Below are 26,238 nucleotides of genomic sequence, written 5' to 3'. Positions count from 1 at the left end.
AAAAAGCCCTGGCCGGTTTGGCTCAGTGGATGGAGCATCGGCCTGCAGACTGAAGGGGCCCAGGTTCGATTCCGGTCAAGGGCGCATGCCAGGGTTGTGAGCTCAATCCCCAGTGGGGGGCGTGCAAGAGGCGGCCGATCCATGATTCTCTCTCATCATTGATGTTTCTATCTCTCTCTCTCCCTCTCTCTCTTCCTCTCTGAAATCAATTAAAAATATATTTAAAAAAATTATAAAAAGTTAAGAATGACTTTAAGGTCTTATTAACACCTTAAATTGCATTCTGAATCAGAGTTCATTATTTCAGTATAGTTGTGGTATTATTTTATTAAACTTGCATTAAATGAAAATTGCAATTACACACACACACACACACACACACACACAAAGAGGGGGCCATGGGGAGAGGGGGAGAGTGTTAAAATACTTGGATCACTCTATTCCGCAAGCTTTCTTGAAAAATCTGGACTTACTACATATGTTTCTCCTGTTTACCAAGTAATCATCATGACGACTGTCTAAGTCTTGCTTCTAGACATTGTGCCATTTACTGTAGTGATATTGCTTTCATTGTCAAACTCAAAGTTGATTAAGAAACGTAAAATGTTATCTAAAAAATAAAATTCTGGACTTAGCAGGTTTGGCTCAGTGGATAGAGCGTCAGCCTGTGGAGGAAAGGGTCCCGGGTTAGATTCCGGTCAAGGGCACATACCTTGGTTGGAGGCTCCTCCCCTGGAGGGGCCCTGGTCAGGGCTCATGCAGGAGGCAACCAATCAATGTGCTTCTCTCACATCGAAGTTTCTCTGTTTTTCCCTCTCTCTTACACTTTCTCTAAAAATTAATGGAAAAATATCCTCAGGTGAGGATTAACAACAAAAGTAAATAAATGAAATAAAACTCTGTTTCTAAAGTTTCTATTTTATTCACCCAAGATCTATTCCACATTGGATTTTGGAAAACTGGATTGCATCTCCTTTTCTCAGCTATTTTGAAAACTTTGGGTTAAAAAAACAAAACACTTCCCTCCCTTGAACTACCAATCTGTAACATTCTAATACTTTAAATTGCTCTCCCACACAAAATAGCTTCTCATTTCTATTTTCTTCTCTTAAGAATCCTCTCTAGGATAATATTCTTATGTTTAACTCCAAAGACTATGTAAGTCAAGGATCCCAGCCCCATCAAGGCAAGTAATTATTTGAAATATAGTAGTCAAATTAAGAGTACCAAGAGTGTGTGCCAAGAAAAATCTTGAGGGTACAAGTGAATTCGGTAAAAATGAGGATAAACTGTAAATTCATTCATTGTTGACTTACTGATTTTTGAAGGAGACCAGAAGATAAGAATCAAATGCAGTTCTGATTTCAGAAGAGCCAGAGAGGACACAAATTATGAAGCTCCCAGGACACACTTTCATGCACTTCTGTCAACGTAATTCTAGGCCTAGTGATTCATAGTTAATCGCCTCCTTTAGTAGCAGAGTAACTAAACTGTTCTAGCAATAGTGACAACTAGATTACTAGGTGTTTTATCTAATTCCCAAAACCTCTTTGTTGTACTTTTTATCGAATTGATCTTAATAACAAACCCAAGAAATCTACATTCTGGGGCTTAAACTCACACACAATTACAGTGCCTTAGTGCAGTGGTTCTCAACCTTCCTAATGCCGCGACCCTTTAATACAGTTCCTCATGTTGTGGTGACCCCCAACCATAAAATTATTTTCGTTGCTACTTCATAACTGTAATTTTGCTACTGTTATGAATTGTAATGTAAATATCTGATATGCAGGATGTATTTTCATTGTTACAAATGGAACATAATTAAAGCATAGTGATTAATCACAAAAACAATATGTAATTATGTATGTGTTTCCCGGTGGTCTTAGGCGACCCTTGTGAAAAGGTCGATCGACCCCCAGGCTGAGAACCGCTGCCTTAGTGTGTATATATAATCAGGTTGAGCCAGAAGTGAGCAACTGATGCTTCTTTGAGGGAAGGATCTTGACAAATGCAGCAGGCGAGTCATCTGTACTACGTTTGTATGGGAGGGTCGGAGGAACGCTCTTTAAGTGCAGAATACAACCCCCAAGCGGGGAGAGGGTGCTAACGGGGTGTAGGGAGCAGTAATAGGGGTCGCAGTAAACGCCTCCCCCGATGCCGCTGAGCTGCGGAAAGAGGAGGGCTGTGGGCGACGCTGCGAGTCCAGGTGAGCTGCGTGAAGTTCCCGGCCTGGCCACTCGGGGCCAGGATCCCCGCGCCAGCCGGGGGCGCGGCCGCGGGATGTCCGCTGCCTTCATCCCGCTCCCCGCCCCCGCACCTACCATGGAACTCGAAGTGGCCGATGCTCTGGCCCTGAGCGTCTCGGGCCGCGGCGCTGCTGAAGCTGCCCCGCAGCGTCTTACCCTGGCTGCCCGGCGGCCACCAGCAGCAGGCGAGGGCCACTGCCAGCAGCCGCAGCACCCCCATGCCGGCCCGCCGCCCGGCACCCACCCGCGGCTGCTAACCACCGGCGGCTCCCAGTCCCACGTCGGCAGCCGGGGAAGGGGGAGGGAAGAGCCGGACAGGCGCCGCCGACCAGCCCGGGAGACTGACAACCAATGAGGAGGGCGCCTGCGCCACGAGCCAGAGACATCCACCAATTGGAGGCTGAAGTGGGCGGGACGTGCAGATGAGTGCGCCCCATCACTTCCCAGCCTGTTGGCTAGTTCCCGCCTTTTTTTATGGAGAGTTAGGAGGATGTTGCTTCAGGTTACGGAAAAATTATTGCCCCGGTTGTCCACTGCGCATGCGTGGGATTGCGGGCCGGGGCCGGAGGTTTTGCAGGGGCCTGCGGGACAGCAAACCCAGGCAGCACCGTTTCTGGTGAAGAGAGGGACCCACAACAAAGCCCTGGGTGCCAGTGCAGCCTATTGGACGTTTCCACTTTAATATCTCAAAGATACTTAACTTTATAGTCCAATCGACTTTTTCCTCCAGTTTCCTGTCTTCCTGAATTACATCATCACCCAGCAGGCCAGACAGTAGGGAATTACAGCGACCCTCCACTCCTTACATGCCTGCACCCAGTCAACTCAAATCAACAGATGTTTATTAGTGTGTCTTCCGGGTGGTGATGGTAGGAAGCAGCAGCCCCTATCCTCTCCAGGCCTTCATAATATCTTTTTACTTGGCCTATGGCAACTGACCTGCTGCACCAGTCTTAATTTTCTCCAGTTGGCTACACATAGCCCATCTCTAGAGCCACAGAAAGTTTTGGGTAATGCAATGTGACTGCATTGCTTTCCTTCAAAAGTTCTCAATTGCTCTTGGTACACAACCCACTCTTTAGAATATGGTTTTCGAGTCTCTCAAATTTACATCTCTGGTCTCTTATCTCCATCCTTACCAAGCCATGGTTAGTTCGCTGAACATTCAAAGTTCTCCCTTCTGGGCCTAGAGCATTTGCTGATCCCTCTGGCTGGATTACTTGTCTTATTCTACTATTCAATTTCCACATCACCTTCCTTTTTCTACTTTACTCTTCTTCCCCAAGGCTCTTTTTGAAGCCTTCCTTAAACGTCAACTCTGTGTTAGATGCCCCTGGAACAGGAATCCCCTACTTCCCTGCCCAGGCACTTCCCATACGGTATTATAAATGTTTATAGTAAAATTATTTCATGAAGAAATGTATATACATTATTTTCACTTGACAACCAGCTTTATTACGTATAAGCAAATTCTCACAACGGACCTCACCTTTTAGGAAAAGAAACCTTGGGGAAACACTTCCTATCATATCGCCAGCATTTTCTGGTATCTCTGGCAGACTAGGAATAAACTGGAGGTATTATGAGATTTTTAAAAAACCCGTAAGAATCTTATTCGCCTATTTAACAATATTTACTGAGTTTGTTCTGTGCCAGGCTTGGTCCCAGGCCTTTGGGATTGTATCAGGAAACAAAGCCCCGCCCTCATGGGGCAGGAACAATGACCAATTCAACATAAATGTTGATAACTGCTACGGAGAAAAATAAAGAGTAAAGTGGTTCATCTGGGCTGGTCAATACTAGGCAGACATCTGGGGAAACAGCACCCAGGTCTAAGGAAGTAGCATGCCAGGCGAATCCAAGGAAAAACAAGGATACAGGCTAGGGCAGAGCAGAAAAAGATCTTAGAGTAGGACTCGCAGTGGTCGGCAAACTCATTAATCAACAGAGCCAAACATCCACAGCACAACGATTGAAATTTCTTTTGAGAGACAAATTTTTTAAACTTAAACTACATAGGTAGGTACGTCGTTATTAACTTAGTTAGGGTACTCCTAAGGCTTAGGAAGAGCCACACTCAAGGGGCCAAAGAGCCGCATGTGGCTCGCGAACCGCAGTTTGCCCACCACGGAGAGGGAACATCTTTACCCTGATTGCAAGCCGCTTGCGCTGTCTGTAATAATATTAACACCAATAGCAAGAGGTCATTCTGCTATTCCAACCTCTCATCTCTATACTTGGTCAGATAACTGCCCGGAGTTCACAACTCAACTGCTGCGTAATCTGTGGAGATCGCTGTTGCACAAGAATGAAAAGAAGGGGATCACGCATAACTCCGACCACCTGGGTATCTAAGTAAAGCCTGATTCATGCTGGTGACACTCGCCCGGAAACCTCCAAGACCGCCCTTTCCCAGACACGCCCCCCCCCCCCCCCCCCCCCCCCATAGATGCTAGCAAGCCGGGCGGCGGCAGAGAATCGCTGCGCCCGCCTGCGCACCCGAGGGCTCCGCCCAGCCCTCCAATGGGCGGGGAATCCGCTACGTTCCCGAAGCCGCCCCTGTAACTTTGGGGGGCGGGGTGTTGGGGGGGAAGGGGCGGGAACGAGGCGCGTCGTAAAAGGTCGCGGTGGAACTTCCCTACGGTCTGGACACCTGGCACTTTACGGTGCCAGGCGCTGCTGACCCCGGAGATGTCGGCTGCGTGTTGGGTGGATCCCCTGGGTCCTCCCAGCTGCTTTGCGAAGCGGGTGCTGGTGACCGGGGGCGCCGGCTTCATGTAGGTAACGGCGTCGCTGGCCGAGTCGTGGCTCCCCAGAAATCCCAGCCTTTTCCTGCGGCTCTGCGTGCTCTGGGCAGCTTGGGACCAGCTTTGGGTTTCTGAGACGGGGAGAGCCTTAGTGCATGACCGGTATCTGCCTGCCTTCTCCCCGCTCCTGGCCTGCGAGGACCTGGCTCCTTTGAAACTGCGACTTCTTTAAAACGCCTTCCTCCCCCGGCAGAGGGGCGGCGTACCCGCCCGCCTACCTGGCCCGAGGTGCACCTGCCGCTCTTCTGAGTGCGCCCGTAATTGCAGTAAGCTGCTCGCCAGTTGCTTCAACCCTCCCGACCCCCTCCCCTCCAATACACAGGTCTTGTCGCCAAACAATAAACTTTTGTAATGTGATAGGACATTGATTTAGTCAACTGACTTAAAAATTCCCTGTTGGTACTAAACGTTTGCTGCCTCTTTCCCTCGCACCCACAATCAAGTCCTCTCTTGCTACTTCCAAATACAGTGGGGCCTTGACTTACGAGTTTAATTCGTTCGAGACCGAGCTCGTTAAGAAGCTTGTTAACTCAAATTACTCTATCAACTCAATGCAAAAAATCGGCCTAAAAAAACTCGTTAGTCGGGACACTCGTAAGTCAAGGCCCCACTGTATATCCTCAAGGCCTCTTCTCACCCCCTTCCCCTTGCACCCAGCCCATGTTACTTTCTTCTTTTGCCTGGACGACTGCTGTAGCCTCCTGATTGGTCACAATGCTTCCAAGTCTGTTTCTCACAAGTCAGTGTTTATTAAGCAAGCGTGCACAACTTTTACTCCGATGATTCCTATCAGATTTAGAATAAAAGCCAGACTCTCTCCCCTATCTAGAAGACTCTCACACGCCCAAGCATTACTTCTCCACTCTGATCTCCTGCCAGTCTGCCCCTAGCTTTTCTGTGCCGGCCACGCTTGCCTCTTGCCTTCCCTGGAACACAGGAGGCTCCTTCCTCCTTTCTTGAGGCCTCTGCCCTTGCTTCCCCTTTGCTTAGGCTGTTGGCGTCACTCAGTCCAGATGTTTCCTCAGATGCCACCTCCTCAGGCCTTACCTGACCACCCTATCTAAAATGAAATAGCCCCTCCCTACTAACACACTTACCACTCCCCGAAATGGTATTATGCATTGTGCGTATTGTTATGTGTCGTTTATTGCTTGCATCCCCACTTCAGAATGTAAACGGAATGAGGGCAGAAACTGCTGCTCTCTTAGCACCCGGAAGAATGCTCATTTTATAAAGGTCTTCAGTAATTGTTGAATGGATGAGTGCATAAGTGCAAACAAGAAACATTCCCAATGCCTCGTGGAAGAAGAGGGACATGGGACTCTTTCTCCCAAGCCCATTAGCACATTAAATCTTCTTTTCTGAGCTGAAAGTGACTTGGAGAAGGGTACCAGCAGGCAAGGTTCACTTAATGAGAACAGGAACATGGACATGAAAGGATGGTACCGGTGTGAGAGTGCTGGTCCAGGAAGGGTATTTCTAGAAAATGCTATGAAAGAAAGGCCTGTTAAGTACAAACTCTGAATGCAACATTTGGTCGAGGGCTGTCCTTGTTCCTGCCCATGTTTGGTGTCTTTGATAAAATCTGGTGGATCATCTCACTGAGATATGCCTCTGGTTCCACTCCAGGGTCCTCTGAAACGCAGGAGCCACTATGGATATCTAACTCAGATGGTTTCAGCTAACCTTGCAATCCTAGGTTTAGTCTAGGACCCCCCTCCCCCCCCGCCGCCCCCCCGTTGTTTACATCATCAAATTCTCTACTAAGAGATAGCAATTGCAGTAGGATTACATTGAGCATAGACAACTCCTATGCTCATACTAACTTAATGTTTACATAATTATACCTACAGTCTCTGAAAAGGCTCATTATAGTCCATTTGCACTGACCACCAATCATTGTATTTATCATCCTGCTTTATTCCCATACTCAAAGCATGCATGGACAGATCATTTGTTTAAACTAATTTTTTCTATACCCAGAACCAGTAAATTGTCTTCTCCATAGCGTAAAGGGAATATAAGGCTTTGTATATTGATACTGTTGACAAGGTTAGTGTGTGTATATTCAGTGTAGTTATATTTCTTGTAAAAAATGTAAAGGTATCTTTCATTTGTTGCCTAATACTTGATAGCTTAGAGCAGTGGTCGGCAAACTGCGGCTCGCGAGCCACATGCGGCTCTTTGGCCCCTTGAGTGTGGCTCTTCCTAAGCCTTAGGAGTACCCTAATTAATAACAATGTACCTACCCATATAGTTTAAGTTTAAAAAATTTGGCTCTCAAAAGAAATTTCAGTCGTTGTACTATTGATATTTGGCTCTGTTGACTAATGAGTTTGCCGACCACTCTAAGCCTTAGAGCAACATTAAAGAATTTATGGAAAAGGTGAAATTTTCTACTAACAACATATACTTTTTCTTATAGTGCATCACATGTGATTGTCTCTTTAGTGGAAGATTATCCAAACTATATGATCATAAATCTAGACAAGGTAAGTTTTATAAAAATGAGTTCATGCACTGAAACTTATTTATATTTTTTAAAATATTAGAATTTTGTCATGCTAATAATTTCATTTTTTTATCACTTTAGTAACTTAGGGGCCTATAGTTATGTGTTCATGCTATATTTAATCTTAGTAATAAAGTCCTTTGAAACTTTTTCATTTATTATGATAGCCTATAAAGTAAAGGTTTTAAGAGCAGTATTTTTACCCCCAAAAAATCTTCACCCTAAACTCAATATTCAGTGTAATTTTGTGATTATTAACCTTTTTCTGAATTCGAATATTATGATTATTTGATTTTATAATTTGATTTTATAACTGTCACCTCATGGAAAACTGTATATTTAGTTTTTAAATTAAAATGTAATTAAATTAATTTTGAGAATTTTTTAATAATAGTCGGACTCTCCCTAGAGAATCTGAAACCATGACTGGTAATCACAGATTTTTAAAAAAATTCATTTCAGAGAGGAAGGGAGAGGAAGAGAGAGAGGAACATCAATGATGGAAGATAATCACTGATCGGCAGCATCCTGCCTGCCCCACACTGGGGATTAAGCCCCCAGCCGGGGCAGGTGCCCCACCCGGGAACCAAGCCCTGATCACCCGTTTCATAGGTCAACACTCAACCACTGAGCCACACCTGCAGGGCAGAGGAAATACCATGATTACTGAATTTTTTACTTTAAACACAAGATGCAGTTAGTTACCTTCATTTCACAAAATGTAATAGGAAAAATACGTAGTCAAAGAATAATCCATAAGTCCTAGAAATTTTTGCCTGCATTGCTTTCATAGTAATTTTTTCCCTCTTCTCTATACCAATTTACCAGCAGTTAACTCAGAAAAAGTGTAATGAGCTTATAATATGTGTAACACAGGTGTAATTGTTCTCAATCACTAATTCCTTTTCAGTAAGGAATAGTAAACTTTTCTAGCCACCAAAGGCTGGAGGCAAATCTGGGCAGGAAAATTTTTTGAAGGAGAGGTTTATAACAAGTGATTTTATTGTGTGTGTGTGTGTATGTGTGTTTTGAAACGATAACGAAATTACATTTTTGTTTTTTACTTTTAAGATATTAGAAACTTTTAAAAATACAAAAAGCAAACACTTTAAGAACATATGTTCTTGTATTACAATCAGAACATCTATAGTCTTTAAAATAAATTGATATTTTATAGGAAAAGCTATTATCACTTTTTGTATTGTTTCTCTTCCCTTCTTTTACTTATTATAAGCTGGATTACTGTGCAAGTTTGAAGAATCTTGAAACCATTTCTAACAAACAAAACTACAAATTTATACAGGTATGAAAGTTTCTTGTAATTAGATAACTATTATAGATTGCCTCTTTACTTATTCAGACATTATATCTTCCTTCTTCACACACTTGTGTAATATGGGCTTAGAAAACATGCTAATTAAAGACCTTTTAGGTTCCAGAAGTACCACATGCTATAGAGAATACTACTTTTGGATTGACACGATATATAAAGTTACATGTGATTTTTGGTACTTTGGCACACCTGTGAGTAGCTGATTGAACTTACATGGTTTGTGACTTTTAGGTCCTCACTATCTTTCTTAATAAGGCCTTGCTGGGATTTGAGAAGATTGGGGTGTTACACAGGCCAGCCAATAGCCAAAAAGCCCACCATACAGCCCATTGGATAGTCTTCTCCCATGAAAGTTGATTGATTGGCTCTGGGAGACTGATTCTTCCTAGCCACTCTTAAAAGAGTCCAAAGTATAAACCAGAGAACCAGGTCATTAATTTGCAAAGGCAAATTTTAATGTCAAATGCAACTCGTTATCCTTTGGTTTATGTGGGGTTTTTTTTTAGTGGTTCTAGAAACTCTATTTTTAACCACATTTCATTCTTCTGTTCTTCTGTATGAAAGTGTTTTCTTCAGTCACCAAAGAATTATTGAGAATACATATTTTTATTTTATTATTTTTTTAAATCTTTTTACTAGAGGCGCGGTGCACAAAATTCATGCACTCCAGGGGTGCGGGGGAGGTCCCTCAGCCTGGCCTGCGCCCTCTCGCAGTCTAGGAGCCCTCTGGGGATGTCCAACTGGGCTTAAGCCGTCAGTTGGACATCCTTAGTGCTGCTGCGGATGTGGGAGAGGCTCCCGCCACCATCGCTGTGCTCACCAGCCATGAGCCAGGCCTCTGGCTGAGCGGTGGTCCCCTATGGGAGTGCACTGACCACCAGGGGACAGCTCCTGCGTTGAGCATCTGCCCCCTGGTGGTCAGTGCGCGTCATAGTGACCAGTTGTTCCACTTCAGTCGATTTGCATATTAGCCTTTTATTATATAGGATTGATTTCAGAGAGGAAGGGAGAGGGAGAGAGAGATAGAAACATCAGTGATGAGAGAGAATCATTGATTGGCTGCCTCCTGCATGTCCCCTACTGGGGATCTAGCCTGCAACCTGGGCATGTGCCCTTGACCTGAATCAAACTCAGGACCCTTCAGCCACAAGGTCCACACTATCCACTGAGCCAAACCAGCTAGGGTGAGAAAACATATTTTTAGAACTAACTACACATCAGATGTACTCTTACATTTACTTAGTTGTGATTAAGTACATTTTTCAAAATGTCATTCCAATTGTAATAATTACTTTAAATATATTTCAATAATGGTTATCTCGAACTTTTGAAAATATGTTTAAAATTTGTCCTGTTAATATAGTGACCTTAGGTTGGCAAGAATGTTATGGAAAAAACCTAGTACAGTCCTCAGTAGTAGTTGGTGCTCAATAAAATATTATTTTAGACATTTATTTGCAAAAATATTTTTGAATTGAATATTTTATATCCTAGGATGCTGAAAAAAATACATTATTCATTACTGTACTTACTTGACCTCTCAGTTGAATTTTAAGCTGTTCTCTACTAAACTGGGGAGGGGAAAATGAATTCTTCTCTTATCATTTTGTTGTTGTTCATACAGTAAAATGGTTTTTACAAATGAGAATGCTAAATGAAACTTACTTTTTTCATGTTTGCTTTTATATAGGGTGACATATGTGATTCTCACTTTGTGAAACTGCTTTTTGAAACAGAGAAAATAGATATAGTACTACATTTTGCTGCACAAACACATGTAGGTAAGCATTGTTTTATGTTACAGTTATGAGGGGCAAATTATCTTTTCCAGTGGCTGATTAGCTTAAATCAGTGATGGCGAACCTTTTGAGCTCAGCGTGTCAGCATTTTGAAAAACCCTAACTTAACTCTGGTGCCGTGTCACATATAGAAATTTTTTGATATTTGCAACCATAGTAAAACAAAGGCTTATATTTTTGATATTTATTTTATATATTTAAATGCCATTTAACAAAGAAAAATCAACCAAAAAAATGAGTTCGCATGTCACCTCTGACACGCGTGTCATAGGTTCGCCATCACTGGCCTAAATCAAAGTCCAGTAATGGGGCTGAACAAGTAGGTACTTAGTATGTGTCCCTGAGCGAGCATATACCTTGCTCTACTAGAAAAACAAGCCAGGGGTCACTCTGTCATCAAAGTAATTGGTGCTTTTTAGGTCACTTTTTTTTTAGTGTAGATTGAAATGTAACCTTGAATGTTATCTTAAAAATACGAGTTTAACCAAAGTCAGCATAGTGATTACTTTTGGGGAGATGGACATTCAAACTGTATTTTTTAAAAAATATTTGCATTGATTTTTTAGAGAGAGAGAGAGAGAGAGAGAGAGAGAGAAACATTGATATGAGATAGGAACATCAATCAGCTGCCTCCAGCACACTCCCTGAATGGGGATTGAACCCAAAACCTGAGTCTGTGCCCTGACCGGGAATTGAACTGGCGACCTTTCAGTGCATAGGATGGTGCTCAACCAACTGAGCCACACTGGCCAGGGCTCTATGAGTTTTTAATTTGGATTTTTCTTGTAATCAGGTTGAGCATCTTAAGCTTCAGGATCTTTGTATTTATTGTCCAAACTATTTATGTCTCTTCCCCATTTTACCATAGGGTTGTTATTTTTTGTAACTTCTTTATAGATTGAATATATTAACCCTTTATTTCTGATAAGTTTAAATATTTTCCCAGTTTGTCATTTGTCTTTTTAATTTGTAGATTTTTCTGTTGTTTTTTTAACCATGCAAAAATTTTTATGTAGTCAAATTTATCAATTTCTTTTCTTTTGCTTCTGTATTGTGAGCCATAGTTAGGAAAGCTGCCCTCATTCCCCGGTTATAGAGAATTGATTCTTTAAAAGTAAATCCTATATAATAAACGCCTCATATGCTAAGTGTCTGATCGTCAGGTTGGCCATTCAACCAATCAAAGGGTAATATGCTAATGATAGGCTAAGGCCGCTTAACTGTTCGCTTTGATGTGCACTGACCACCAGGGGCAGACGCTGCAACCAGTAGGTTAGCTTGCTGCTGAGGTCCGGCCTATCGGGACTGAGCGAGACGGGCCAGACACACCCTGGAGCCCTCCTGCGGTCCCTCCCCGGCTGGCCAACCTCCCATGTCCCTCCCTGGCCCCGATCATGTGCCATTAGGGTCCCTTGGCCTAGTCTGTGCCCTCTTGCAATCCGGGCTGAGGGACCCGCCCCCCCCCAAGTGCATGAATTTCGTGCACCGGGCCTCTAGTTTATGTATTATAAAATAATTTGTCCAATAGTTGTTGTTTTCAGCAATAACATGTTGAGCTGAAAAGCCCAGCCCTCTAGCTTCAACATGAAATTTCAAAAATTTTTTAAATTTAAATATTATTTTAAATTTAGATGTATTATTTATTTATTTTTCTTATGGAACTAAAAGTTTCCTGCAAATCTAGCACTGATGGTTTTCTAGGCTCTAAGAATGTACACGTACGATGTAATTTAGGCTTAAAGAAATCATAATAGCCATGTGTTTTATGTTATTTTTAAAACTATCGCATTTGTAGTGAATGAAGAGAAGTGAATAGAGTTTTCCTTAAACCTGAGTCTACCATTTGGTATTTATTTTATCCCTTGGATGGAATTGTTCGTGCTTTCTCTCTTTTCTTAGATCTTTCATTTGTACGTGCCTTTGAGTTTACATATGTTAATGTTTATGGTACTCACGTTTTGGTAAGTGCTGCTCATGAAGCCGGAGTAGAGAAATTTATTTACGTCAGCACAGATGAAGTATACGGAGGGAGTCTTGATAAGGTAAGCTTAGAAAATATATATTTCATCTACTTACCATGGACCTTGCAACAAACCTTAAATATTAAGACTTTCTCTGGGCTTTTTTCAGCCTCTGATTATACATTACCTGTGGGACTCTCCAGTTGTCATTCCATTGTGCCTCTAGTCAAATCAAATAATGCCACTCCAATGGCAACAACAATACTCACAGAAGAGATGTAAATGTAATATGACTGACAGTGTTTTACAAGAGAACAGCAGATTTCATCTTTTTGTCCAGTCTTATTTGCATGATGAATGTTATTTGCATCAGCTAGAGCATGTGTAAATTAGGCTGCAGCATGCTGCCTGTTCACTCAGGAAAGCACCCTGGGATGTCAAGGAGTTGAGTGTGAAATTATTGTAGAAACTGGAATCTGATCTCCTTTTTTAATCATATGTAAATGTCATACTTTTAATGCAAAAAAATGGCTCAATTTTCCAGTCTATATTCTTTATAGTCAGTAATGACCTCATTCTGTTTTATTTTGTTTTCACCAAAACATATATGAGTGAAAAAAATCAGGTAGTTTGGAAAAACTTATAGTGAGAAAAAGCAGACCCTAACCACTTTTCAATCCACAATCCCACCTCTGAGAGGCAACCATTTTCATTTCTCCTTGCATTTTTTATAAGCTGAACTTTTTCCTCCTTGTACCTTGTCACCCTACATCTGATGTGACACAGTAGCCAGAATAATTTTTAAATGTAAGATCATGACATTACTACTCTGCTCAAGGTCAGTTAATGTTTTGATGCTGGCCTTCAAGGTTCCACATATTCTGGACTCCCTCTAGCTCTCCAGCCTCATCTCCCATTTCTCTCACGTCTCACGAAGCTCCTTGTAGTTCCCTTGAACACGCTTCTGTCTCAGGGCCTTTGCACTTGCTGTTCTGCCTCTTGCCTCACTGGGTGGTTGTGAACTTTAAATAGGTTACTACATTGAAGTGCTCAGAGAAATGCTTGGCGCGTAGTTGGGGTTCATTAATGTCTTTTTTAATGTAGTGATTAACATTTCAAGTTTGTAATATGTTTTCTGATTTCTCTACTTAGAAAGTATGCATAGTACTTTTTAAAAGAAATTTATCTTTTTAAAATTAGGAATTTGATGAATCTTCACCCAAACAACCAACAAATCCGTATGCATCATCTAAGGCAGAGGCCGAGTGTTTTGTACAATCTTACTGGGAACAATATAAAGTAAGAACTTCAATTTAAATTTAAAACTCTTCAATCATTTTTCTTTGGACTTAGATGTTAAAACATCAAGTTAGCATTAGCAATATTTCATTTCTAGAGTAGAAGATATGTAGTGAGAAAAGTTACATATTAAGGAATTTAAAAAATCTGATTTTCTATAGCGTGTGGACAATGTAGGACCTACTTCTTGTTTAGTTCATCTTTTAAAGGAATGATTTGGAAGGGTCTTTTTTCTTACTTCAGTAATAGGTAGAGTATTACAGCTAAAGTGAAAAGCCCTGTTCCTAGGAGTCCTGGGAGAGAAGGAAGAGAGAGGGAGGGCAGATTCGATTACCGCCTCTGTGCTCCTGTCGGCACAACTCACCTCTCGTGGCTCCTCGTGAATAGGAGGCAGAGTTCCCCGGTGGCTCTGACAGTGTCAGCGGGGAGCCTTACCCAGTATGAATTATCAGCTCGAACCCCCTACATTTGACTTCCCACTGATCTGTGGGAGTAATTAGGGCCTGGGCCAGAAAGGCAAGGCAAGGAACGACTTACGGTTCTTTTGCCTTTTGTGTTCCAGTAGCATTGGTCCTTTTCCCTTTTCTGGTAGGTTTTTTATTTGTAAGGGTTGGTACAGCAGAGAAAGCCAATTTGAAGTATAACATCTAAGCAAACCTATAGGTGGTCTCTGAAATAATCAGGTGGAAATTTCCTTCATTTTCTTCTGTCAGACTTACAAACCTGCCTTCATCTATACTTGTCCTCCCCTTGTCCCAATAAAGAAAAAATCCCTATTGAAACCTCTGCCTTTATCTGAATCCCATCCTCTCCCATCTTTTCAGGAGTCTTACATTAGAAAAAAAAATCCCTTCGCTCTGTCCTTAAGGTGTGTGGAATTATTTAGCCAAAAGTGCCATTATTTTAAAGCTGCTTAACTTTAGATAATTATTATTTTGGACCGTTCCATTATCTTACTGTCGAATACTCTTTAAGTTTCCAGTTGTCATCACAAGAAGCAGTAATGTTTACGGACCACATCAATATCCAGAAAAGGTACATTTTATTTCTAAATTCAGAGTGTTTTAGTGATTGTAACTTACAGTAATCTCTCTTCAGTTATTTGTTCAACAATTATGTTGTAATTATATGTAATTTATAGATGCTATATAGGCCACATGCAGATCTCTGGTTTAGAGTTGGAAGACTTGAGCTTAAGTCTTGACCTTACATTCATCAGCTGGCATGACCTTGGGCCCTTCGAGCATCATCTTTCGATTGAGGAGTAAGGATAATATTAGAAAGGATTTTGAGGAATCCAGTGGGATGATACACGTGAAAATGCCTTGCACTTTGCAGGATTCCCAAGCACTGCTATCACGCTGCAGTTTAGACTCCTGGTTTGCAGTAAGACCAGTACGTCAGGCTATACATGAATGTAAAAACTAGTTAGAGAGTGATGGGGGAAGCTTCTACAGAAATTGATCTGAGACTCCACAGCGATGGGATGTTAGTATGGAGGAAAGCATCTCCAAGTGGGCAGAGACACCATACGAAATCAGCCATGCTAGTGCCAAGAATCCTGAACTGGAAATGCTGACTTTAGAGTGCATTTTGGAAAGCAGGACTCCAAAGTCAGGGAGATTTAAAGAGACAGATGGTGCTGTACAGTAATATTTGCCCAGTGAAGGCAAGAGGGAGTGCTTTGCGTGTGGTAGAGCTGTGGCAAATCTGTTTTATTCAAGTTTTAGGTAACCTCTCTGCGCTTAAAGTGTTCCCCAGAGAGACTGTGCACTTGAGGCCTTTGGAGAACATTGTTTGTTTCCTGTTACTGTATGAAATCCCCAAAGAGGTCACATTAGTGTCTTTGTCCTTTGATTCAATTCTGTCTATAGCACTTCTAGAGAGTGCAGTGTGTGGCCCCTGAGGATGGCTGGGGGATAGGACAACCAAGTTGTGGTCCCTGTCCTCAGAGTAACATTTGGAGTGAACTGAGATAAGGGCTGGAGGGAGCTAAGAGACTGGATAAAAAATAAAGAGGGGGGGAAATAAATTTATCTTGCAGTCATCTGGTTAACTGTTCTCCAACTCCTCTTTATTGTTGCAGGCCTGAATGTCTTCCAGAAAGTAGTACAAGTAGTGAATAAAGAAATGTAGTCAGACCCTGCTGGTGTGGCTCAGTGGCTGAGCTGTCTTAGAGTTCTTTTACTTATTGAAATTGTAATAGGTTTTTCTTGAACTCTGATAATAATTGGAATGCATCTATATGTGTATTTCTTTTTTAAAAAATATGTTTTTATTGATTTTAGAGATAGAGGAAGGGAGAGGGAGAGAGAGAGATTGAAACATCAATGAGAGAGAAACATAGATCGGCTGCCTCCTGCATGCCCCATACTGGGTAATGAGCCCACAACCGGGCATGTGCCCCAACCAATGACCTCTTGGTGCATGGGTCAACGATGCTCAACCACTGAGCCACATCGGCTGGGCTATATGTATATTTCTTAACAATAATATGATGAGCTTAGATTCATATTAATGAGTAAATTTCCAAAGTCTAAAGTGATATTTAAATATTCTTTTAGGTTATTCCAAAATTTATTTCTTTACTACAACACAACAGGAAATGGTATGTTACTATTTACCTTTGTACCCATATGCTTTTCTGAAATGTTGTGGAATTTCTTCTACATTTAGTCAATAGTTCTTTAAAAAATAAGTATAATTTGTAATTCATCTTTATAATTTATTTACTAAGATCATTTCAGTTCTTAAGTGAAGGGACTAAGCAAAATACAAAAACAAAAAAACAACAACAACTCATAGACACACAACAGTATGGTTATTATTAGAGGGAAAGAGGTTACGGGGAGGTAGAATGGAGGAAAGGGGAATAAATGGTGACAGGGGGAAAAAATTCAGTTCTTAAATGGTTTATCCTGGAACTTTCAGTTATCGCATAAAATTCGACATCTATCTGTATATAACTTTACTTTTTGAAAGGATTTATTTAATTCATAAAACTGTAGATATTTCTTCAAAATAAATTTATGGTATACAATTGATGAATAAATATTTCTCAGAGGGTCACATATATTTGCCACTTTTCTACTGAGTACCCTCAGGAGGTTTGAAGATCATTTAAGAACTATGGATAAAATTTAGAAAAGTTGTGAAATTTTGTGTTTTCAGTAAAAGATTTCTAGGATCGCATTGGGAATTTGCTTTTCGGGAGTTGTGCTCAATTGTTGCCTTACTTTGGTTTGGACGAGCTTACTTTTTTACATTTTATGATTTCCTTTTATTTAATATTTTTAGCTGCATTCATGGATCAGGGCTCCAAAAGAGAAATTTTCTTTATGCTACTGATGTAGTAGAAGCATTTCTCACTGTCCTAAAAAAGGGGAAGCCAGGTGAAATTTATAACATTGGAACCACTTTTGAAATGTCAGTTCTCCAGCTTGCCAAAGAACTAATACAACTGGTACGTAAATGTTGTGAAAGGGTAGTATTTTCAAAATTTAGTGATAGCAATGACTAATTTAGTCAAAATCAACAATTTACAGTTTATTCAATTGAAAGTTAATAAATAATACATAAAATTTATAGTTATATATACCAGCAATTTTTGACCAGAGTGCTGCAAGAATTTTTAAAACATGTAATAATACCTAACTATTTAGTCAGGGGCACTGACCTCTTTTCAGAGAATGAGATTGTAAAAAAAATGACAACAGCTAACACAACAATGGCCATCTGGTGTGAATGAATAAAAATAATATCTTTTTTTTGTCAGATCAGCAAGAAATATACTTTTGGTGTGCCACAGATTTTAGTAATTAGTTTATGTGCCATGAGATGTAAAAGGTTGACAATCACTGATGTTTACTATCTATACACTAAGATGTGTCATTTGAAATTATATTATTCATTTAGTAACAGTTTTTCAGGGAGAAAAATCCTAATATCCCAATAAAAGATATACCTCAATTTTAGAAATAAAAAGCTTTAAGTCTTAGAATAAAGGAGCAATGATATGTAAATAATTATGGTTATGAGTGTCTGTATGTATTTGTGAACATCAGTGATGAATCTCAGAATTCAGTGGAAAGGAGGACTGAGTGTATTGAAAAACTGTTGTTTTCCTCTGCACTATTCTCAGAATTCTTTGTACTCCTAACGTGTGGGTTTCCCACACCGAATAATCGTCATTCACCGTCTGGGTGTTCTACAATTTAACTCAATTCTGATGGTTTCTATCTGGAGATAGTATCAGATCCCACAGGTTAACGAATCAGTCCCACAAGACTGTCCTCAGTTCAGATGCCATTTGTAAGACTTGGCTGTCACCTGTGCTTCTGACCAACCAGCAATAAGGTGGAGGTAATTTGCTAGACTGGCTCACAGAACTCAGGAAGCAGTTTACTTTCTAGATCACTGGTCTTTTACACAGGCTGTGACTCAGGAACAGCCAGTGGAGGAGACAAATAGGGCAAGGTGTGAGGGAAGGGGTGTGGAGTATCCATGCTCTCTCTGGGCATGCCCCTCTCCTAGCACCTCCATGTGTTAGCAGGCTAGAAACTCCAGACCCTGTCTTTGTGTGTGTGTGTGTGTGTGTGTGTGTGTGTGTGTGTGTGTGTGTATGTGTGTGTTTTAATGGAGGCTTCATTAAGTAGGCATGATTGATTAACACATTGGTGATTAATTCAACCTCCAGCACTTCTTCCCCTTCCTCTCCCAGGTGTGTGGGGAGTAGGGGGTGAGTTCTATCCCTCTAATCACCTGGTTGGTTCTCCTGGCAGCCAGCCTCCATCCTTAGGAACTTCCCCAAGATCAGTTACTAACATCAACTCTGATGCGATTGAAAAGGGCTTATTATAAATAGCAAAAGACACCTTTATCTCTTATTACTTAGGAAATTCCAAGTATTTCAGGAGTTCCGTGACAGGAACAGGGTTGACTACCAAACATATATTTCTTATTATAAAGACAATATCACAATGAGTAAAAACCAAAAGCCAAAAAATTTTATTTTCTGTGATAGTATACAATATGTCTTCTTTCTGAGCTTCAGGTAGAGATTGGGTTATAAAGTACAGAAAGTTACTAAAATGCTGTTCATCTTAGTTGTCTCTCCTGCTCTCATGAAGTTGTTTTCCTTGTCTTTTGAATCCTCTGTTGAAAACCATTCTTATTCTCTGGTCTCATTTTATAATTTGACTTAAAAGCCCTTTCCGTTTTGACAGATCAAAGAGACCAATTCAGAGTCTGAAATGGAAAACTGGGTTGATTATGTTAATGATAGGTGAGTAACAAGTTAAAACGTTGGGGAAAGACTTGGCATCTTAGGTACTCATAAAATGATAAAATATGTGGACTTAACCAGAAACTAGTTTGTCCATTTTGAGTTTTCTACTAAAATATTTTTTTCTAATTATAAATGTCATAAGAATAAAGTGTAGCATTATTACTAACTGTGTGATTTAAAGAAAGTTACTGACCTTTTCCAGGACTGAGGTTTCCTTGAATGTGAAATAGAAAAAATATTATCTTGCTTTTAAAAAAAAATATTTTTATTGATTTCAGAAAGGAAGGGAGAGGGAGATAGAAACATCAATGATGCCTCCTGCACACCCCCTACAGGGGATCAAACCCGCAACCTGGGCATGTGCCCTTGACCAGAATCGACCCCAGTACTCTTCAATCCACAGACTGATGCTCTACCCACTGAGCCAAACAATCTAGGACTTATCTTGCTTTTTAAAAAGTATTTTAAGGTTCAGTTATAATATAAAGTACCCAGCCCAGGATATGAAATACAAGAGTCCTAATAAGCTTATATGCATTTATTTATTTATCAAACATTTAGGTATGACCCACCGCATTCATACTTAGATTGTGCTGAAATGAGAAGATAAGCCACAGTGAGTGTTAGGCATCTGGGATTATAGATGATTTTAAAAATATATATACTTTATTTTATAAATTTTCTATGGTCATGTCATCAGCGGGAAAATTTTTAAGAAAAAAATTTGAATTATGGTGAAGATGCATGGACACCCATTATTTCTCTTAGTATTCAGATTTGTAAATATATTTCCACAGTGTCATTTTAAATCTGTTTTGTTTTCCAAGACCCATCAATGACATGAGATATCCAATGAAATCAGAAAAAATACGTGGCTTAGGATGGAGACCTAAAGTGCCTTGGAAAGAAGGAATAAAGAAAACAAGTATGTTATGAATTGGTCATTTGAGGGATGAAAGTTGAGAAAAATTTAAAGAAAAAGTGGGTTTTTTTTAGAACACTACAAATTCAGTAGAATATTGTGATGAATCATTTTTACTTTTCAAATTGTTACATTTAATATATTTCCAGCAATAGTACTATATTTCTTAAGCATCTTGAATTTCATAGACTAACTTCTGATCAGCTTTCCTATATCTTTTTAGCATTTACCAGCTACTTAATTTCATTGTTTCTCAGGTATATGATTTTTTGCTTTTTTTCATATCCTTAAAAGTTACGTGTTTTTATAGTCACTAGCATCTTAGAATTATCATTGCAATGTTTTTCTTTCTTAGTGGTATGTAAAATAATGGTCCATCTTAAGATAAGTGTCATTTTAGATTTGATGAAATATAGATACTTACAGTCTTCAAGTGTCTTAAGTCTTTTTTTTTTAAATACATATGTTCTTATTGATTTCAGAGAGGAAGGGAGAGGGAGAGAGAGAGATAGAAACATCAATGAGGAGAATCGTTGATCAGCTGCCTCCTGCATGCCCCCTACTGGGGAATGAGCCCACTACCTGGGCATGTGCTCTTGACTGGAATTGAACCTGGGACCCTTAGGTCCTCAGGCTGGCATTCTATCCAGTGAGTCAAACGGGCTAGGGCAAGTGTCTTGAGTCTTTTTATATTGAAACAAACAAATAGGAAGCAAGTTGAATATGTATAGAAATATCTATTAAAATAGGTATATATAAAGTCTGTGTATATATATATTAAAGTTCTGTTTAGAAATATACTAATGAGAAAAAATATGTCCAAACATAAATTCTTGATTCAGAGTTTAAAATACAAAATACTTGTGTTAAATTTTAAAAAGCAAATTCAAAAATAATTTATCTTTTTTTTTTTTATTGCTTAAAGTATTACAAAGGGTATTACATATGTATCCATTTTATCCCCCCGCCCTAGACAGTCCCCTAGCCTCCCCTATCACCCAGTGTCTTATGTCCATTGGTTATGCTTATATGCATGCATACAAGTCCTTTAGTTGATCTCTTACCCCCCTACCTCCTGATCTTTTTTTTAATTAAAAAACTTTACTGATCGTATAGCAACATAAAATAATTTCGCATAGTAATAGAAGGAAACTCATATCATTTCACTATGCCTGTAATGCATTATTACTACATTTACATGAATAAAATACTACACCTATTTTCTATAACTTTAAAACTAACGCAAATGATTTATCTCATTTCCCCTGAATTTCTTAAAATCAGAATGTCTTAAACTTACACCAGCAAATTAAACATTGAAGCACTTTTGAAGTTAAAAAGAAAAAAATAGTTGATTTTTAAATCTGAATTTTCGTTGATGAAATATCTTCTGATTAATGTCAGTTCAAAATCATATTGTCATTAGGCAGTCTTCATAAGCTGTTGGGCAAGACTTTTCTTACTTAGCAGAACTCAGTAAATTTTGGTTAACTGATGTTTAGTTTTTTAATTTTGATTTTTGTCTTTTTTCCCCCCTTTCAGTTGAGTGGTACAAAGAAAATTTTGACAACTGGAAGAATGCGGACAAGGCATTAGAACCCTTCCCAGCACAGCCACCGTTTGTGTAGTCAGGACAGTTTTTGGAAAAAGAAGAAAATTATCCTACCTCGACAAGATAAGAAATCAAGTGACCAAATGAAGTGTCTTCTTTCTTTTTCTTTTTTATTTCATGACTTTTTGTATAAAATCCAAATGCCAAATTCCTCAATCTTTAGAAGAGTTTCAGTATTGGCATAGGATTTAAATATTGAAATTGTTCCAGGAAACTTCTGAATTAGGAACCAGTAGGCATAGAAGGACTCCTTCATAAGAGTGGGCAGAAGGAGGCATTGCCTGGTTCTGAGAACAAGGGGAGTGTTAGCTCGGCCGATGACAGCTTTGCTGGCACTGAACTCAGCCAGCCTCCCAGCCTTGTCCTGCCTAGAAATTCTCTGAAGTTTTCATTTTTAGGCAAGTAGGATGAGACTTAGGCCCTAACTCATCTTTTTTTTAAGGTATGATATTATACTACAATTGCTTTAAAAATGGAACAAAATGGAAGCACTTTTTAACTTTTGATAATTTTGTAACATGAAGTTAAATCTTTTTTAAAAGAAGGACATAGTTTTTATATTTTCAAAGTTAGTCATTGGCATCATTGCCTGGGCCGCCAGGCAGCGGCGGGTCCCGGCGCAGCATCAGCGCGCTCGGAGCCCACCGGGCCGCCCGCCGCGGACCCCACCTCCCCGCCCGGGCAGCAGCTCGCCCCCGCACCCCGCTCGCGGCCGGCCCGGGAATCCGGGGAAGCCTCTGGGCCCAGGGGCGGTGGCGGCGAGACCCCGCCCCGGCCCGCGGCCCGCGCCTATCGCGGCCGCCGGTCAGGTCACGCGGAGAGTGGCGGTGCGGGCTCGGGGCCAGCGCCCCGAGGCTGCCGGAGTCGCGCGGGCCGGGGCGGGGTGCAGGGTGGAGGGTGGAGGGTAGAAATAGGGGCGGGCGGGCCGCGGCAGTCTCGGAGACCAGCGGAGTCGACCTGAGCCACGCCGAGGGCGCCGAGTGAGCGCCGAGCCCGGAGCACCCATGCTGCTGACGCTGGCCTGGGGCTCCCTCTTCTTCCCCGGGCTCTTCGCGCTCTGCACCTGGGGGCTGCGCCGCGCGCGGCCCGAATGGACCGATTACGACTGCGTGATGATCAGCACCAGGGTGGTTTCTTCGGCGCAGGCTGTGTTGGCCACCGGGTCGGGGATCGCCATCATCCGCTCCTGTAACAACGTGGTCTCCGACAGGCACTGGCTTGCCCAAGAATATGTCTGGTTTTTGATTCCATATATGGTCTACGACATCTACGCCATGTACCTTTGTGACTGGTACCGAATCAAAGAACAGAACCGCAGACACTCCCTCATCATTTTTCGAAACTTCCTAAGTAAAAACCGCCTCATGATCACGCACCATGTGGCCATTCTGTTGGTCCTTGTGCCAATTGCACAGAGGTTTAGGGGAGAGCTGGGGGACTTCTTCGTTGGCTGCATCTTCACAGCAGAACTGAGCACTCCATTTGTGTCGCTGGGCAAAATTCTGATTCAGCTAAAGAAGCAGCACACCCTTCTGTACAAGGTGAACGGAATCCTCACGCTGACCACCTTCTTTTCCTGTCGGATCCTTCTTTTCCTCTTCATGTATTGGTCCTATGCCCAACAGAAGGACATAAGCCTGTTCCAAGTGCCATTCAGGATCCCTGTCTTCTGCAATGTGGCCAATGCCTTCCTCATCGCTCCCCAGCTCTACTGGTTCTCTCTGCTGTGCAAGAAGGCAGTCGGGCTCTTTGACACTCCCCCAGCCGAAAAGGATGGATAAGTGCTCCCAGGAGTCAGGCAGTGAGGGTGCCTCTTCATACCAGCTGCCTCTTTCACTCAGTATTCCACGGACCAAATTGTGCCCTGGATGGCCTCAGCCTTTTGGGTATTGATAAGTAGATGGGTATTGAGTTTTTCTAAAGAATATTACCTCCCTCTTCTAACCTGCCCCTTTTGCAAAAGCACTTTTTGTAATAACAACTATTGGATCCTGTCAGACCTCCATTGGCAGCAAGGTGGTTTTGCCCAATGAGCCTTCCTTGGATCTTATCTCAAGGGCTCTGGGAGGTAGAAGCATGGGGTGTGGAGACAGGTGGACCAGGATAAGTCCCTGGGCACCTAACTGGCCCTAATGTTGGTGGCTACCCACCTTTCCAAACACTCAGGGCAATATCCACATATACTGGGCCAGCAGAAACAGTTCTTGACTTGGTTCTTGAAATAATTTCTTATGTTGGCCTGGGGAAACCATTGTGGGTAGATAGCTTTTCATTGTTTACTAGATAATCCACTGCCTCATCCATGTGCCAACATTGAATTCTTGTCATCTGACTTCCAATCAGAAGTCTCATTAGTGAGGGTCGGGTGGCAGGAGGCAGGGATGGGAACCTGAAGCGCTTGAGGAGGTAAAAGAGGTCTGCATCTTTGCAGGCTGACTGTAAGACCAGTGTCAAAGTTGTGAGTTTGTTGTCAACAGTCACAAATACTGTTCCCTTTCTGGCATGTCCTTCCAAGCCCAGCTTTCCCCATATCCACACACACACAGGATGCTCTTGTTAAAAACTACAGTGGTAGAGTGAAAAGATGGCTACCAAGCGATTTATGAGTAACCCCGCTCTTTGACACTGTCTTTTTCACATGAAGTGGAAACGGAGTTCTATATTCCAAACCATGACAAGTCGCATCTAGACTGCCTCCTAACAGAGCTTGTGGCCAAAAGCCTGTTCCCATTGAGTGCACCACCGTTTAGCCACAGAAGGCTGGAGAGCAAGAGTGCAAGACAGCCCTGGCCAAAACATGTCCTGTGAACCGGCTCCTTCACTACCATGTGCAAATGGGATTCTCTGGTGCCAACACTAATCATTCCTTATCAACTAGGATGGGTCTTAGAAACTGCTACCATGAATTTTTTTTTTCAGGTGGTAGTGAGAAGCTAGGTTTTAAAAAGTGCCTTTTGATTCATTGTTGTCCATTAACTTTTAAAGTACTGAATATGTAACAGTGACTCAAATGTTGACTATTTCAGTCTTTAATGGGTGCCATTTTAAAAATGCAAAATGATTTATTTTTTTTTACTGGTTTGTTCACTGTCAGTGTATCTTGCATAAATCACCCCTGTGGGTGATTAAATTGCACTAATATTTCCCAACTTACTCTCATTTGTGAAATATATCAATACCGACTTCCTGTAAAAAAAAAAAAAAAAAAAAAAAAAAAAACAAAGTTAGTCATTGAACTATGTATAAGTAACCTTGTATCAGAAATTTTATCATGTTTAAAATGATTTAATTTATAAAATGATCTATATTTTAATGTATTTAATATAGAACATGTTTTTTTAGTAATGAATGTTTTTATTTTCCTGTAGAACAATTTTTAAATACTTAATTATGTATTTTTAATTCCTTTAAGATTATTTGAAAATGTAACTGATTGGACATTGTGTTGAGAAAGAGAAAATAGAGTCCAAGAGGAAGCCCAGCTTTCTGGCTTCGGTGCATGATTGAGGTTGTTTTCTCTGTGAAGTGGAAAGCAAGGTCATTAGCCCAGAGGTGGTGAGGGAGGGGGAGAGAAATGGAGTGAGGACCTTGAGAATGTGGAGACTGGGGAAAGAGTAAGCACATCCAACATTAGTAAGAGGATTTGCCAAACAGAAATCAAACACAAACTGAAGTTGAACACTTGTAACTTCAAAATTCTGAGATATGTAAAAATAGTTAGATTGAGCAAGAATTGGGAATAGTATGAATCAGGTCGGGCAGAAGGACTAGTGAGTGAGAGGAACTGAAATGATGCTCCACAGGTCTTGGTTGTGTGGGGAAGACATGCTTCTTGGAGGTAGCCTGTGGAAAATGGAGATCGGGAGCCAGGTGTAAGGGAGGTTGAGATGAAAGTTCAGGGAGGCTAGGAAGTTACAGGCAGAAATGGGACCAACTGAGCAATTGTGGTGGAGTTGGTCATTGAGGGTAGATGACAAAATAAAAACACTTGCTGTATCATTTGTTCTGTCATTTGTTCTTACATACATTTTTGTGTATAATTTTGTTTTCAATTTTAATAGACTCACTTTATTGTTCGTCTCATCTCAGAAGATGACCTTGACAGACATTAGGAACATAGCATGAAAAACCAGTTTGTTTGTTTTTAATGCAACAAAGTGTTAAAAAAATTAATGCTCCATTTCATGTCACAGGGGGAATGCAAATTAACATAACAATGAGATACCGCTGCACACCTATTAACCCAAAATCTGGAACACTGACACCAGCAGATGCTGACAAATGATTCCACTTATATGAGGTATATAGAGTAGGCAAATTCACGGACATAGAAGGTAGAGTAGAGGTTAACCAGGGGCTGGGGGCTGGGTGGAGAGGGGAAGAGGGAGTTATTGTTTAATGGGTGCAGAGTTTATTTGGGAAGATGAAAAAGTTCTGAAAGTGATAAGGATGGAAAT

General features: G+C 41.1%; 3 protein-coding genes across 8 annotated transcripts in view; 2 read left to right on the top strand and 1 right to left on the bottom strand.

Annotated features, from left to right (window-relative positions):
* The window catches only part of GPR180 (G protein-coupled receptor 180), a 31,984-nt gene extending 29,427 nt beyond the window's left edge, over positions 1–2,557 (bottom strand). Inside the window, exon 1 of the mRNA XM_059684959.1 lies at positions 2,325–2,557. Coding sequence (XP_059540942.1) covers positions 2,325–2,469 — 145 coding nt within the window. The 5' untranslated portion in view covers positions 2,470–2,557. The remainder of the gene's footprint in view (positions 1–2,324) is intronic.
* Positions 2,558–4,882: 2,325 nt separating this feature from the next.
* TGDS (TDP-glucose 4,6-dehydratase) lies at positions 4,883–22,354 on the top strand. Of its 5 annotated transcripts, none has more exons than XM_059684952.1 (12): positions 4,883–5,026; positions 7,482–7,548; positions 8,803–8,871; positions 10,592–10,682; positions 12,600–12,742; positions 13,862–13,960; positions 14,936–14,995; positions 16,525–16,568; positions 17,258–17,423; positions 19,186–19,244; positions 20,075–20,172; positions 21,712–22,354. In XM_059684952.1, exons 1-12 carry the CDS (start codon positions 4,941–4,943, stop codon positions 21,795–21,797), a joined length of 1,068 nt encoding a protein of 355 aa, XP_059540935.1. In that variant the 5' UTR covers positions 4,883–4,940; the 3' UTR covers positions 21,798–22,354. The 5 variants fall into 5 exon arrangements, with proteins under 5 accessions (XP_059540935.1, XP_059540936.1, XP_059540937.1 ...); XM_059684953.1 differs by lacking the exon at positions 16,525–16,568 and adding an exon at positions 14,785–14,828; XM_059684954.1 differs by lacking the exon at positions 13,862–13,960.
* Positions 22,355–22,690: 336 nt separating this feature from the next.
* LOC132228480 (TLC domain-containing protein 3A-like) lies at positions 22,691–24,930 on the top strand. 2 transcript variants are annotated; one of them, XM_059684958.1, is made up of 2 exons: positions 22,691–23,131; positions 23,197–23,335. In XM_059684958.1, exons 1-2 carry the CDS (start codon positions 22,786–22,788, stop codon positions 23,202–23,204), a joined length of 354 nt encoding a protein of 117 aa, XP_059540941.1. In that variant the 5' UTR covers positions 22,691–22,785; the 3' UTR covers positions 23,205–23,335. The 2 variants fall into 2 exon arrangements, with proteins under 2 accessions (XP_059540941.1, XP_059540940.1); XM_059684957.1 differs by having other exon boundaries at positions 22,701–24,930.
* Positions 24,931–26,238: the final 1,308 nt, after the last annotated feature.

Source organism: Myotis daubentonii, chromosome 2 (genome assembly GCF_963259705.1).
Source record: "Myotis daubentonii chromosome 2, mMyoDau2.1, whole genome shotgun sequence".
Taxonomy (NCBI): Eukaryota; Metazoa; Chordata; class Mammalia; order Chiroptera; family Vespertilionidae; genus Myotis; species Myotis daubentonii.
This window is presented reverse-complemented; position numbering and strand designations above follow the sequence as displayed.

Coding starts and splice junctions, on each gene's coding strand:
- TGDS (XM_059684952.1), top strand. CDS start 4,941: ATGTCGGCTGCGTGTTGGGTGGATCCCCTGGGTCCTCCCAGCTGCTTT. Junction 10,683..12,599: donor TGCTGCACAAACACATGTAG/GTAAGCATTGTT, acceptor CTCTTTTCTTAG/ATCTTTCATTTGTACGTGCC. Junction 14,996..16,524: donor CACATCAATATCCAGAAAAG/GTACATTTTATT, acceptor ATATTCTTTTAG/GTTATTCCAAAATTTATTTC.
- LOC132228480 (XM_059684957.1), top strand. CDS start 22,786: ATGCTGCTGACGCTGGCCTGGGGCTCCCTCTTCTTCCCCGGGCTCTTC.